The sequence below is a fragment of the Bos indicus genome, chromosome 6 (genome assembly GCF_029378745.1).
Source record: "Bos indicus isolate NIAB-ARS_2022 breed Sahiwal x Tharparkar chromosome 6, NIAB-ARS_B.indTharparkar_mat_pri_1.0, whole genome shotgun sequence".
NCBI classification, from domain to species: Eukaryota; Metazoa; Chordata; class Mammalia; order Artiodactyla; family Bovidae; genus Bos; species Bos indicus.
Genome location: NC_091765.1, coordinates 77,773,181 through 77,787,571, shown reverse-complemented (window position 1 = coordinate 77,787,571; position 14,391 = coordinate 77,773,181). Strand labels below are relative to the sequence as shown.

The 14,391-nt window shown below is 31.6% G+C and overlaps 1 protein-coding gene across 21 annotated transcripts in view; it reads right to left on the bottom strand.

Moving 5' to 3' along the window:
• The window catches only part of ADGRL3 (adhesion G protein-coupled receptor L3), a 943,166-nt gene that overhangs the window by 575,087 nt on the left and 353,688 nt on the right, over positions 1 to 14,391 (bottom strand). For all 21 annotated transcript variants that reach the window (XM_070791494.1, XM_070791493.1, XM_070791500.1 and 18 more), the window contains one exon: positions 8,640 to 8,858. In XM_070791494.1, the coding sequence (XP_070647595.1) occupies positions 8,640 to 8,694 (55 nt within the window). In that variant the 5' untranslated portion in view covers positions 8,695 to 8,858. The remainder of the gene's footprint in view (positions 1 to 8,639; positions 8,859 to 14,391) is intronic.

Here is a 14,391-nt window from a genome sequence, read left to right as displayed (position 1 = left end):
ATCACTGTGCAACCACTTTGGAAAGTAGTTTAGCACTTCCTCAAAATGTTAAATATAGTAATCATGTGACTCAGCAAGTCCACTCCTAGGTTTATACCCAAGAAAAGTGAAAACGTCCACACAAAAATTTATGCATGAATTTTCATAAAAACATTATACAGAATAGCCAAAAGTGGGGAATAATCCAAATTTCCATCCACAGATAAATATAATGTGGTATATTTATACAACAGATTACTTGGAAACAAACAAGAACCACTGATACATGCCATGGTATACATATATTTTTAAAATATTATGCTAAATGAAAGAAGCAAGTTGCAATGTCTACAATAGGGAAAAGCATAGATACAATGATTACTGATGGTCAGGGACTGGGTCTTCCCAAGGGGAAGATGGATGTGACTACTAATGGATATAGGATTTCTTTTTGGAGGACTAATTACACTCTAAAAGGTGCACGACTATGCAAACACTAAAATCCACTAAACTAAATTTTATGGTATATGAAATATATCTCAAGAAAGATATTTTAAGTACCCATTTATACATTAAAAAAGATATTGATGCATCAAATCTAATTTTTAAAAAACTACCATATATTTTAAAAATATTTTCTTCTTCCTTCATCACAAGAGGACAAGATTTTCAAACTTATTTATAGGTGTGGCTATGAGGCAGAGTTTTAATTAATGGAAGCGGAAACAAAAGTAATGCGCACTATTTCCAAGCATATCCATATAAGAACCTCCCACTGGAATCCTCCCAATACTCTTCTTCCTTCTGTGGATGGGAATGACAATGAGCCTCAGAAAGATATTGGAACTCTTGTGCCATTAATAGACTGAGTCTATAAATAACTGTGAGAACAAGAGAATGGCATCCCCTCTGTCCTTCAAACACAGAGATATGCACACACGTGCACAAACACACACACACACACACACACACACACACACACACACACACACATATACTGCCCAACCAGAAACATTTATCTTTCTTGAAACGTTTGGTGAACAAGAATATATTCTCTAGAAGCTATTATTCATTTTGAATTCTACTGTGACCACAGCCAAAGTTTACGCTATCTAATACATTAAGAATGGAAATTAAAGTAGGCAACTCAAAGAAGTCTTTCTCCAGAAGTTCCATAGTATATAATTCGAAACACATACACACACAATTGATTTGATCCTTATTTGACTCTTTCTTGTCTTAGATATTTGATTTTCTGAGTCATTCCTTGAAAATTACAATACAAATATAGAGTGCAGTGATTTTTCAGGAATCTCATTTTCAAAATTGATCAATTACACTAATTTTGATATTATATCTTAATTACTGTTCTTTCATAATATATATGTTAAATTTATATCTACCTATTATTCTTTTCACTTTTGTAAAATTTTGCTTAATATTCTATATATATATATCAATATATATTTTAGAATAATTTTGTTAAATTTCTACATGGAAAAGCTCACATCAGTACTCTGAAAGCAGTTGTGTGAACATACATAAAATTTAACTTGGAAATAACTTACAATTTTGCTGTTCCTAGTCTTTTTTTATTCAGGAACATGGTATATTGGGTGTTTTATTTTATAATTCACAGTAAGTTTCACAGTTTTCTTCTCCTAGGTTTAATGTAGCTCCTCCTATATTTCCTAAGTAACTCAGGCATTTCATTTCTACTGTGATGTAATCATATATGCATGTATGAATCATAAACCTGAACTTAGTGCTTTCATTGATTCTGGAAAGTTATTATATTATTGATTTTCTGAATGCATCATAATCTACCTGCAAATAACAATTATATCTTAATATTTGAATATTTATTCTTGTTTACATTTGTTGATTATTATAGTAGCCAAAACTTGTGGAATTATTTTAAATAAATGGTGGTGATAATAAGTAAGGCTGTTTTGATCATTTATGACCATTTATTTTATATAGTTGTGAGTCAAAAATGAGTCATTCTTTTACTTTCCATATTATCAAGAGATTTTCTTCTATGGGTACAAAGATACAGTCAAATTTTATATACAACCATGTTCCCTTATACTGCGATTTGTAACTGTAATGTATCAATGACCTTCAGTGCTGAGCCAATAATCTATGGTTATATACACAATTATTTCTTATATAACATGCATTCATAATTTTTTAAACTTTAATGAAGGGCTAGAAATGTCTTAATTTTAAGGTGAAATCAGTATTAAAGACACAACTTTTATTTCTAAAGTTAATCCACTTTTTAAAAATATGCGCTTGCACGACTGCAAAAAATATCTAACAACCATTAGTATTAATTGTACCACCAGGTCATGGGATTATTGAATTTTTGCCTTCTGATATAAATTTGTTTGAAGAGGATTACTTAAACAATAAAATAGGTGACACTGGTAATGACAGACAAAGAAATATACGAGACTATGTTCTTATACTTTATCAAGCTATAACCTTGACTTCATGACATTCATATCACCACAAACTACAGTGTGCATAGATCAAATAAACACAGAAAGTTTATCAAGTGTCACTGTGAGAGCCTAGTTTTGTTTGAAGGTGTCTAGCCATTACTTTTGGAAATTACAACCAGCATATTTCTCTTGCAAATCCTTAGCTAGCCTAACTCCTTTGGTCAAATAATTCATACACAGTTTTTCTGATACAAAGACAAGTTTTTATATTTAAAGAAACTAGTTCTGCTATGATGGTAAAGAAACATAGATTCAAATAAAATAAAAATATAATTATTAAAATAAAGTTTATTTTTAATTCATCAATTAAAAATCTGAAATAAATTAGAGAATGACTTAACTCTAGTTTTCAACAGGGCCTTATTCTGAACTGTCAAAACAGATCATAATGTAACATTGATATATAGCATCTTATTTGCATGATAAGACTCTTTCCTATTGCATTTCAATTTTTTGATTGGTCATTAAGCAATTATTTTCCAATCTGAATGCAGGAAATAATTGTATGAAAAATGCCCTATGGCTATTTACATGAAATTATAAATGTAAGAGCACTATTCTTACATTGAGAATGAAAATAAATAGCAATGCAAAGAAGAGGGAGACAATTAGATACTTATATATTACACATCAAACTACTTGAAATGTATTCAACATCAAGTGCACAACGACCATCCTAGTATAATCAGTTTACCCCAAAGCCAAGAAGCACAAAAAATAATATATGATTCTAAACCCTTGAAACAGTCATAGTACATAAAATCTGAAGATAGAAAATGCTACTTTGCTCTCAAAGTGCACATTTCTTACTTGTAGAGGAGTATTACCACAATAAAATTCACACATAACATGTTTTGCAGATGCAAAGACAAAATAAAATTATTTTCCAATTGCCAAACTGCATACTGAATGCACAGAGAAGGCTCCTAAACACATTCTTACAAAGGAAAGCTGTCAGATGTACATATTGGTAGTACATACTGTTGTATTAGAGACTGCATAGTTAACTTTTGAAATATATATTAATATTTATTTTGAATTTCAGTACCAAGTGGCTAATGCATTAATAGATGCTATTGGATGTGTTCTCAATAATCTCATGTATCATGATGATGACAAAGATTTCTCAGTATAACATATTTGACCATACAGATAGTGATATTACTGCAAGTATTACAAATTATCTAGGCTGGCAAGCATTATAAACATTTAAAGGATGATTAATTTCTAGAAAAAAAATAGCTAAGCAGAGCTTAGAAGTCAACCTACCACTTTCACCATTAATAAAACATGACTTCATAAAAAAATTTATATGGTAATATTTTCTGTGGTAAAATATAATTTGGTACTTTCTCAAGCTTCACATATTATTAGAGGTTAAAATATTTTGAATTATTATTTTAAATCATTGGCACATTAAATATTACTATAACTAAAAATAGATTAATAATAAAACAAATTACAAAAACCATAATAGTACAATATATATGTGTTTGATCATTGTTTTGTCCCTGCTAAGAACTGTTTATAATAACTAATTTGTTAGCTTTAAAGTTCATTAATATATAAATACACATGCAACTTTACCAACACAAAATAAACTTGGGAAAAAGTACATATATGGTGGCTCATGAAAGAATTTTCTAAATTCTACTTTTTTCTGCAAAGATATCATTAAAAATACTGTTTCCTTTTACATATAGTAAGCTACAATGATCCTGTTTTCTATCTCTATCATTGTGATACACTTGCTAAGTACAGTTTAATGAACACAAGATGCAGTTAAAATATTTGAGCATCGCAATCACCTTCTCAACTCCCAACCCATTATGGCTTGGGTGACGTACCTCCCAAGAACAGGTCTCCTAGTGTGGGTCCTATACTGAACCATGATATTGTTTTACCGCCAGTCAGGATGAGTCCCAGGTGCTCATGGTATCACTGGATTTTTGTTCTCTGATCTCTCTATTTTCCCTTGCTCCCAACCACATCATTAGAACAAAAAAGTCTTTTATCTTCATGCAACACTACATTAGTTAACACCAAAGAACTGGCCATCTGCTTTCACTACTTCTCTTTACTTCTGCCAGGTCTCATTGCATTATAGATAAGGATTTTATGGTTATACAGGAAGGAGACACAGTCATGGAAAACAGAAAAATAGAAATACAGAGGTACACAGAGACATAAAATATGGACAGATAAACATAGAACCAGAGACATTTCTTAAGTTTAAAGTTGTATATATATATATATATATATATATATATATACACAAAATGTGGATATACTAATTAAGTTTATTTTCCTATAAAAAATACTGGCCAGACTCTCTAGGATGATGTGGGAGATTACTCAACTAGTGTAAATATTATTCAGAATTAATTATTTAGCTTAGTTTCTAATTTTACCCATGCAGAAATCATGCAAAAAATGCATCACTTACAATTACATACTACTACCACTGACAATAGAGAATTATATACTAAAATATAATATACTGACAATTATATATTAAGTCTTTATATATATATCTGATATATATAATCAGTTTGACAATAATTTTGTTTAGATTCTAGTATTAAAATTTTCTGGCAAAATCAAAATGCTGAGGTTCTAGTAGCAAAAGACTTCAATTCTCAGGGTAAGAATAAGGATAATTGTATATATTCCTTATCTAATGCTGAGAGGTTTAGCTCTATTTCAAAGTAATTAGGGGTAGGAAAATAAAACAGAAAAAAGATTAACTGAGTGCCAAGCACTATGTTAGAACTATGTGTATATCATTCATTTCTTAAAATAACCCTACATGGAGTGTTTGTTCTTACAGATGAAAAGCAGGATTACAAATTTTAAGTTACTATAAGCTTGAGGGAAGAATTTAGAATCCCTTGTTCATTACCATAGCTTTAGTAGCTAGCACAGTCATCTGACTCACAGTCTATGATAAATGTTATTTGTTACCTAATTTACCAAGTAACTGTTACAGAACTTGTAGGCAGTAGAGCTGAAATTTTATCTCAGATCTGTTAAGACTTCAAAGCCCAGTTGGTCTATGCCCAGAACATGGAAGAGGCAGAAATCTACCTTTTTACCTCATCTGTTCACAAGAACCAGGAGAGCTGATGTGGAATTTTCTACAGGGAAGAATGGCTTTAATAGGAACTGATTATTTACCTGCAGTTAAGACCAGAGCTCAAGAAGCTAAATCCTTCATTTTAAGACCTCTCTGGGTCTCATGTGCAACTTTAGTCAAGTTGTTTGGTCACTTGGTACCCCAATACTTTCACTATAAAAAGTTATATACAAAGTAGTGATGATAATAATAAGTAATATTAAACCCATGAGAATGCTGTGATAATTAATTGTACCAAATACATTTAAAGTTTATGGCTATTGAATCACTATGTCCTTGTCACTCAGTCATGGCCAACTCTTTGTGACCCCATGGACTGTAACATGCCAGGCTCCACTGTCCTTGGAATTCTTCAGGCGAGAATACTGGAGTGGGTAGACATTCCCTTCTCCAGGTGATCTCCTTGATCTAGGTCTCAAACCCGGGTCTCCTGCATTGCAGGTGGATTCTTTACTGTGTGAGACACCAGGGAAGTAGTCATCATTATTATATACTCTGGAGAAAAGGCCAGAAATTTGGGTCATGTCCAGAAAAGTTAATTCTCTCTGATCAGGAGAAGAAATATAGCTAGGCGTTGCATCAACAGTAGGCAAGGACATGCTATCCAGGGATGTTTTGGAAAAAAAGTACCTCTATTACTAAGACATCTATTTTATTTCAGTCCTCTCAGGTTTCAAGCTATATGGTATTCCTTCAAGCCAAGACTGGTGGGGACTCCAAAAATGTCTAATTCCATTATATTTCTGCACTGATCAAAGGCACACACACTTTCTGTTTATGAGCAAGCTGAACTCAAAAAATCTGCTTACATGGAGCCCTTCATTTACAAGTTTGAAGTGGCATCACAAGGCAATGGAGAAAGCCTTCCACAGAAGGCAGTCAAAACTGACTTGTATTTTCTCTGGTGAAAAATTTTAAAATACTTACACAAGGTAATAAGAATAAAGTTTATAAGTGGAAAGTTTCTATACTGTTTAGCCTGATATGCATAGGATGATATAAAGTAGTTCACAGAAAATGAAAACATTATTTTAGTTTTTTAGTCAAAATATTTTATATATTTTTATATACCAGGGTCAATAGTTTCTGTACTTTATTAGTTTTTAAATACTTATTAGAGTTGCTTGAAGAGATTATATGTGTGTTTCTGTATGCTTATTCAATACAGGTCTCAACTCAAGAATCATGGTGTAAGGCTCAGTGATCTTTGGGACCCATGAGGTACAAAGTAGGTGTCAGGTTTAGGAGACCAGAAACTGCACCTCTGAAAAGAAAGTCTTTCTTACAATGTGTATTTCTGCTATTTTTAACCTACCTTGCTCTAATAGTACAATTTTAGACTGACTTTGTAAACATGAATTGTACATATACTTAAGAGGTTTTTTTCCTGAATATCAGTATCAAATGAAGAAGCTCTCAGGGTAAGCTAATTCTTAGCTGTTACAATTTACTAGAACAAAAATATACGGGAAGGGTAGATAGTATGATGAAGGAAATTAACATGTTCAATCACTTAATATCAGTCATGTTCTGTGCTAGATTTTTTACATATCCTATTTATTTAATCTTCAAATAAACTTACGAGTGAGACATTTTCATAATATCAAAAAGGCTAAGTAGAATCATCTTTAGGTACACTGACAATTAGAAAAGCATTTGTTTAAAAGAACATAATTCCTATACTGTGCCATATCACAAAATGTTATACATGCCCAAGTATATGAATGTGCAAGTGTCACATCAGTATAAGAATTGAGGGAAAAATTTGAAATATTTAACAATTTTACATTGTTTAAAATGAGATGGTTGTATAATTTTACTTTTATTTTTTAAAAAAGCACTATCTTATAGCAATTTGTTAGAAATAAAGTTGTGAAAGCAGGGAAACTTTAGGGGAAATGTCAAAAGACAAGTGATTTTATCCCATTTTTATAATGACAGTAGAATGCAATTCATGTTAAAACATATGAATGAGTCAAATTAAGAACTGCATCACTGAAAAACTACAATAGATTTCTACAGTCAATTAAAAACCAAAAATGAGCCAAGGAGGCTAAAAAGTCATTTCAGCTGCCTGCTAAACTCTAATACTCTGAGACCTCCTAAGCAGTGGCAAGTACAGCTGTGTCCTTTTTTCTTTGCTATAATTATCATTAACATATGCGACAGTGACTGTATTATGCCATTTTAATCTAAGGGCAAAACCAATGATAATCAGTAGAAAACTTTAAATTGGGAAAAAGTAACATATGTATAGACTTTAATCTGGCAATTTTTAGAGGGATTAAATAAATATTATTCTAAGTGGTACAGAATTTGTTTTGCTTATTTATTGACTAATTAGATGTTTTATAAAAATTTGCAAAGAAAGATAGATTATTTCTTAACTATCATACTCATGCTATAAGTACCAAGATGTCTAAATGAACATGTATACAGTCTTTCATGAGTATATTAGCATGTTTCAGGAAAAATACATTTTTGCTTATGTTGATACTGTTTTGATAATGCTTTTTATCTCTTTTCTCGTTAAAAGGGATATCACAATTCTGTCTTAATGAGAGGTTTCAATTTAATTTTGTGTGTTAAGGATTGAGCATGTTACTAAACACTCAGAAACAAATAATTACTGGGTTCAGGAAAGTAGAATTTGGGAGTGTTTTCTTTCGAAAGGGCATTTACTATATTAAAAGCTATTTTACTTAGCAAAACAGGTCATTTAAATTCATAATAAATGATAGTTAATAATTTAAATGATACTCTTTAAGGGTGATAAAAAATAATAAAACATGAAATTAAAAAAATAATTTGGTTAGATACACATTTTAAATGGTATTTTAAGAAATAAAACTCAACATTCTATTTATTACAGCTTAAAGTACATTACTTACAGCTATTATTACATGGTAGGCAAAAACTGAAAAATCATAGCACAAAAATTTAAAATAAAGGATCTAATGTAAATTACTGAGACAACATTAAGTGTCACAGAAAAATATAATTAAAAGTCTTACCATGAATTATCGGTGCTAAGAGCATCATGAAGACTAGTAGCTGTGATGGCCACATTGTCGTGAGCTCGGCAGTGAGGATGCCTCAGGAGTGAGTATTCTAAACTTAAAATAAGTGTCTTTCTGATTCTTTTTCTGTATCCCAAGATGGATGATTAAAAATAAAACAGCTCAAAAAGAAATATTCTTCAAAACAGAAACACCAATACCCAATTCAGAATCCTGCAAACAAGAAAAAAAAAAAAGTTATTAAATATAGGTTTTATCATTTCCTTGAAAGTTTCCTTGCTGACAAGAACATCTGTATACCTCCTCCCTTCCTCATTGTAATCAATACACACATCATACATAAAAATAAGTAAGTAACCTAAAAGACATTATTAACTTACGTATTACCACAGTATTTATTTCCCAACCCCCAAACTTACTGACACAAGTAATTCAGTCTCACTGGACAAATTAATATAAATAAACTATACTCATTAGTATAATAATTAATTTGTATAATTTGTCAATAGGTTTAAACATTTGGTGTTTACTTAGGGTAAATATTATCCACAAATATAATTTTTACTAATAACAGAAAAGTTTTTAAAAAACCATTCATTATGATTACTATATGTGTGAACAAAAAAGTTAAATGTATGAGTCCTACTTTCATTCTAGACCCTGAGAATAATTCAGAAATTATTCTAAATTTTAACTATATTACTTTTCTAATTATTTTTGTAATTAAATTTGTGAAAATTATAATTTATGTTAATTAATTATGCTCAATCATAATCAATTCATTTAGCAAAAGTTTACTGAGTGTCCTCTAAATTACAAAGTACAGTGCTAAGAAAATAGGGCAAAATATTGAATAAAACATGCAACCTATCTTCCAGGATCCTACAACTCAAAATGACGAATTTTGCTTAAAAGTGTTAAATACATATAGAAGACACTAAAAATTTTAAGCATTGTAAAGTTATTTCACTGAATCAAACTGATATAGCTGCCCTCTCTTTAAAGTTTGCAGATATATATGTTAGAAAGTAAAAGTATTGAAGGTACATGACCTCAATTTTGAAGATGTTGTTTTTTACAGTGAACATCTTTAAAACTGATCAATCAAGTACTAACTAGGTATTCCTTTTCTTTCTTTCTTTTCTTTCCTCTCTCTTTCCCTCTATTCAAGTAATTATTGATAGTATATATTTCACTATTGTGAAATAGTGTGAAATATATTTCATATTTTGAGTATAAATCTAAATTTTTTTCTGGAAAGAAATATTCAAAATAGAGATAGTTTACTGAGGATTATAATAACCTTCATTCTATCAAAACACATTGGAAAATATTTCTGAAGTGCTCACATTCATTATAAGGCAAAATTACACAGATTTATCTGAATTTCTGGCACTACTATTCACAGTATGTAAGTAAGAGCACATGTTCTGAAGCAAGACCATCTAATTTGAATTATTAGCTCTACTAGTGGGCTTCCCTGGTGGCTCAGACAGTAAAGAAAATCTGCCTGCAATTTAGGAGACCCAGGTTCAGTCCTTGGGTTGGGATGATCCCCTGGAGAAGGGAATGGCAACCCACTCCAGTGTTCTTGCCTGGAGAAGTCCATGGACAGCAGAGCCTGGCAGGCTACAGTCCATGGGGTTGCGAAGAGTCGGGCACAACTGAGCAACTAACATACACACAACTCTACTAGTACTAAGACTTTGGGTAAGTCATTTAAGCATTCAGCTCCTTGATTTCCTGTCTGTTAATGGTGGGGAAGCAATGTTACTTAATTCATATGGTTACATGAACATTAACTATGTTAAAATTTGTCACATATTATATGCAATACATAAAAATATGTGTTGTTCAGAACAGTAAGTATGAAAGTGCTATATATATTAACAATTCTTATACATCTCATGAGTTTTCAATTTTATCTTACTTTTACTTTTTAATGTGGTTGTGTAAGAAGCAAGACATTTGAAAATTCAAGCAAAACTATTTACTGAGTCACAATTGTAAAGATAGGCATGGAATAAACTAAATCTGGAAACAACAGATATAATAATTTTCTTTCTAAACTCACAGACATAATAGAAAAACTAAGCTCATAATAAACACTCTCATAACATTTTACTTTTACAAACAGAGAAAGCATTGACAAGAAAAAATGAGGTTGAGATAAATAATGTGAAAAGAATTTCTGTGTAACATTTTGCTTGTTTTTTTAATTAACACTGTGACTTATAAGAAAACATTTAGAACTTATATTTAATTGTCATGTCACAAGTATATAACTCTTTCTGAAAATAAATTTGAAAGCAGGTACTAATTTAAAATAGCCTTCTTTTACATGAATATGATTATGGATACTTAAATAAGGATACATAAATTGACTGACCCATCAATAAGTAAACAATCCCCCTCAACATTCAATTATCTTTTCTTCCCCTCTATAGCATCAAGGGACATGTATATGTACACAAACAAATACACACAAACACACGCACACACACGTGTATGAAGAAGATAAATATATACAATACTAATTTAATAGCAACTCTTCTAGGTGAGTTATTTATTCACTATTTCAAAAATATATACTAAATATCTTCCTTGGTGGATACTATTGAGAATGTAATTAAAGTAGAAAAATTTTTCCCACAACTTCTCCTGTAATGGGAAAATCATAATACATGAAGTCTCAATATAAAGAGAAGAATTAACATTTTTCAGTTCTTTTCATATGACAACTAATTTTATAGGTATTTACACAATTATATGATTAAATTATCCATACAGATCTATCATGCAGATAATATTGTCTCATGTCTACTGAGAAGGAAATCAGACATGTTACTGAGCAAGAATTTCAAACTGAACGTCTGCCTCCAACATCAGTGCTCTTTCTTCTCTCTATGGTAGAAATAAACAAGATGTATGGAACTTCCCTTATAGCTCAGTTGGTAAAGAATCTGCCTCCAGTGCAGGAAACCCGGGTTCGATCCCTGGGTTGGGAAAATCCCCTGGAGAAGGAAATGGCAACCCATTCCAGTATCCTTGCCTGGAAAATATCATGGACAAGAGGACCCTGGTGGGCTGCAGTCCATGGGGTCGCAGAGTCAGGCACTACTGAGCGAATAACACTTACTTACTTATGATCATAATCAGGGGTGTTACTTGTGGAAAGGAATAGACAAAATATAGCAAGTTTTGATGAAAGACTTAGGCTTTGCTTAAACATGTTACCCAATTGTGCTGAGTAAAGAACAAAGGAACAGCATGGATATATGAAGTAGGTCTGGAGGGACAAAGAGAAAGAAGAAGATAGACATGCTTAAAAGGAAACTGGACAAATTATAATATTGCACCCTTTGAAGGAATCAAAAAATTATTTCCATAGTGAAATATGAGTAACACAATTATGAAGTAAATTAAGTCCAGTTTTAGTGAAAACCAGCAGTTTATTTCATGTATTTTCAACTTGATGAAGGGACAGGAGAAAATGATAGGAAGTATAAGAAAGTGATTATCTATAATAATGACTTATTTTAGGATATCATGGCAGGGCATAAAGTCATGTCTACTAAGATTACTTTGAACTTGATTTATGCATAAAAATTTGTTTTCACAATTACAGTGTAACCATGTACTGTTTACTATGTAAACACCTGTGTGTAAACAGAGGTGAGGAAAGGAATTTAGATGAATGGAAGCTGTTATTTGACGACAGTGACATGTTCTCACACTCTAGCCTCACCATCCATGGACCTTTCACTCACAGTCCCACAATAATATGCTAATTTGGAGGTACAAATAATAATATAGAAATTTTAGTAGATAATGTTCCAGACCAGACTGTTGATAATCTACAGAAAAATAAGCCATTACTCCTTCAATACTAACATTAAAAAAAAGAAAGAAAGAAAACTTTTTGGAATGTTTTTCTTTTCCAATTACACGTTGTTATTAGCCAAACCAATCAGTTTTCATATAAAGGGGATTTTTACTCAAATCATTTTGGAAACATAGCTCTTCAAAAACACATAAAGGAGAAAAACCAAGAAAAGATATAAGACTCATTAAATAACTCTTGAACAAAATGATTACTCAAAAAAATTTACTACTAACAAAAAGAATTTGACAAGTCAAGTTCAACATATATTTCCAACTCTAAAGAATTTCTTTAAACTTTTCCATGTACAAAGCTCTATGTTAATACTATGGGTCAAAATAGGAGAATGTGGCTGAGAGTCTAAAATATCACTATTTTTAAAAAACTTCTAGTAAAATATGGATGCCAGAAGGTGTACTCACCAATAATTTAAAGTGCTGTGCAAAATGTGATATGTGTTAAGTGAGATATTCTAGAAACATGTGCACACACACACACAACTTGCCAAAAAGTCTTTTGAAAAAAACAGCAAAGGACTTAAAAACATGCTGACTGAACATTCTGGTGCTAGGCAAGTTTACAAAGCTCTCTGAATTTCAGTTTCTTCAACTGCATAAGAGAAAAATATACACCTGTATTTTGCTGAGAAGATTAGCATACCATAAATTACTGGGGCTTCCCAGGTGGCACTACTGGTAAAGAACCCACATGCAAATGCAGGTGACGTAAGAGACGCAGGTTCAGTTCCTGGGTTGGGAAGAGCCCCTGGAGAAGGGTATGACAAGCCACTCCAGTATTCTTGCCTGGAGAATCCCCATGGACAGAGAAGTCTAGCGGGCTATGGTCAATAGTGTCCACAGAGTCAGACTGAAGCAACTTAGCACACACATTGCATGATGCAGAGATGTCATGTCATCATGCATGTCTACCAATGCTTGTTTGTCACTCACCAATTCCTTTGTTTCCTTAATTTCTTCAGAACTGAGGAACAGACCATATGCTTGACTCCCACACCTTAAATCTCACTTACATATTTAGGAAAATCATACACAGTCTCCTTGAGATAGATGCGCACTGTCCTAAAGAAAGCTATGAATGAGTAATGGATACTAAGACAATGTAAGATTTTATTTTTTAAAAAGAATTTTCAGTATGTTCTTCTTGTTTGAAACACACTATGTTACTTAGGATATTAATTTCTAGTAATAAAACATATTAAATTAATTTAAAATTAAGTTGCTTTAAAAATTACTACTGAAAGATAGTTTCTAAGATATATCAAAGATTATCAGAAGATGGCAGACAGTTTTCCCTGTTATGGTATCAAAAATCTGGAGTGAGTGAAAGTCGCTCAGTCATGAAGGACTCTTTGCAACCCATGGACTGTAGCCCATCAACCTCCTCTGTTCATGGAATTCTCCAGGCAAGAATAATGGAGTGGGTTGCCATTTCCTTCTCCAGGGGATCTTCCCAACCCAGGGATCAAACCTGGGTCTCCTGCAGTGCAGGCAGATTCTTTACTGTCTGAGCCACCAGAGAAGCTCTCAAAAACTTGGAAGGAATATATTTATCTTGATTAGGTAATCTGTCCTCCATCAAAACTATATAACTTCACTACACTTAACAATATTATAAAGGAAAAATTGAGGTTGATGAAAGTGTTCTAATTTATATCACTAATATTTAAGATTATAGTTAGGAAACTGTGATTTGACTCATTTTCAACTAAACATTAAAAAAAAATTCACAATATGGAAAACATTCTATAAATGCTTTATGAAAGTAAAATCTTTCCTCATAAATTACATGGAAAATTCCTTATTTGTTCAGATTAAAATTTAATAAAATTTATTTAATTCAGAT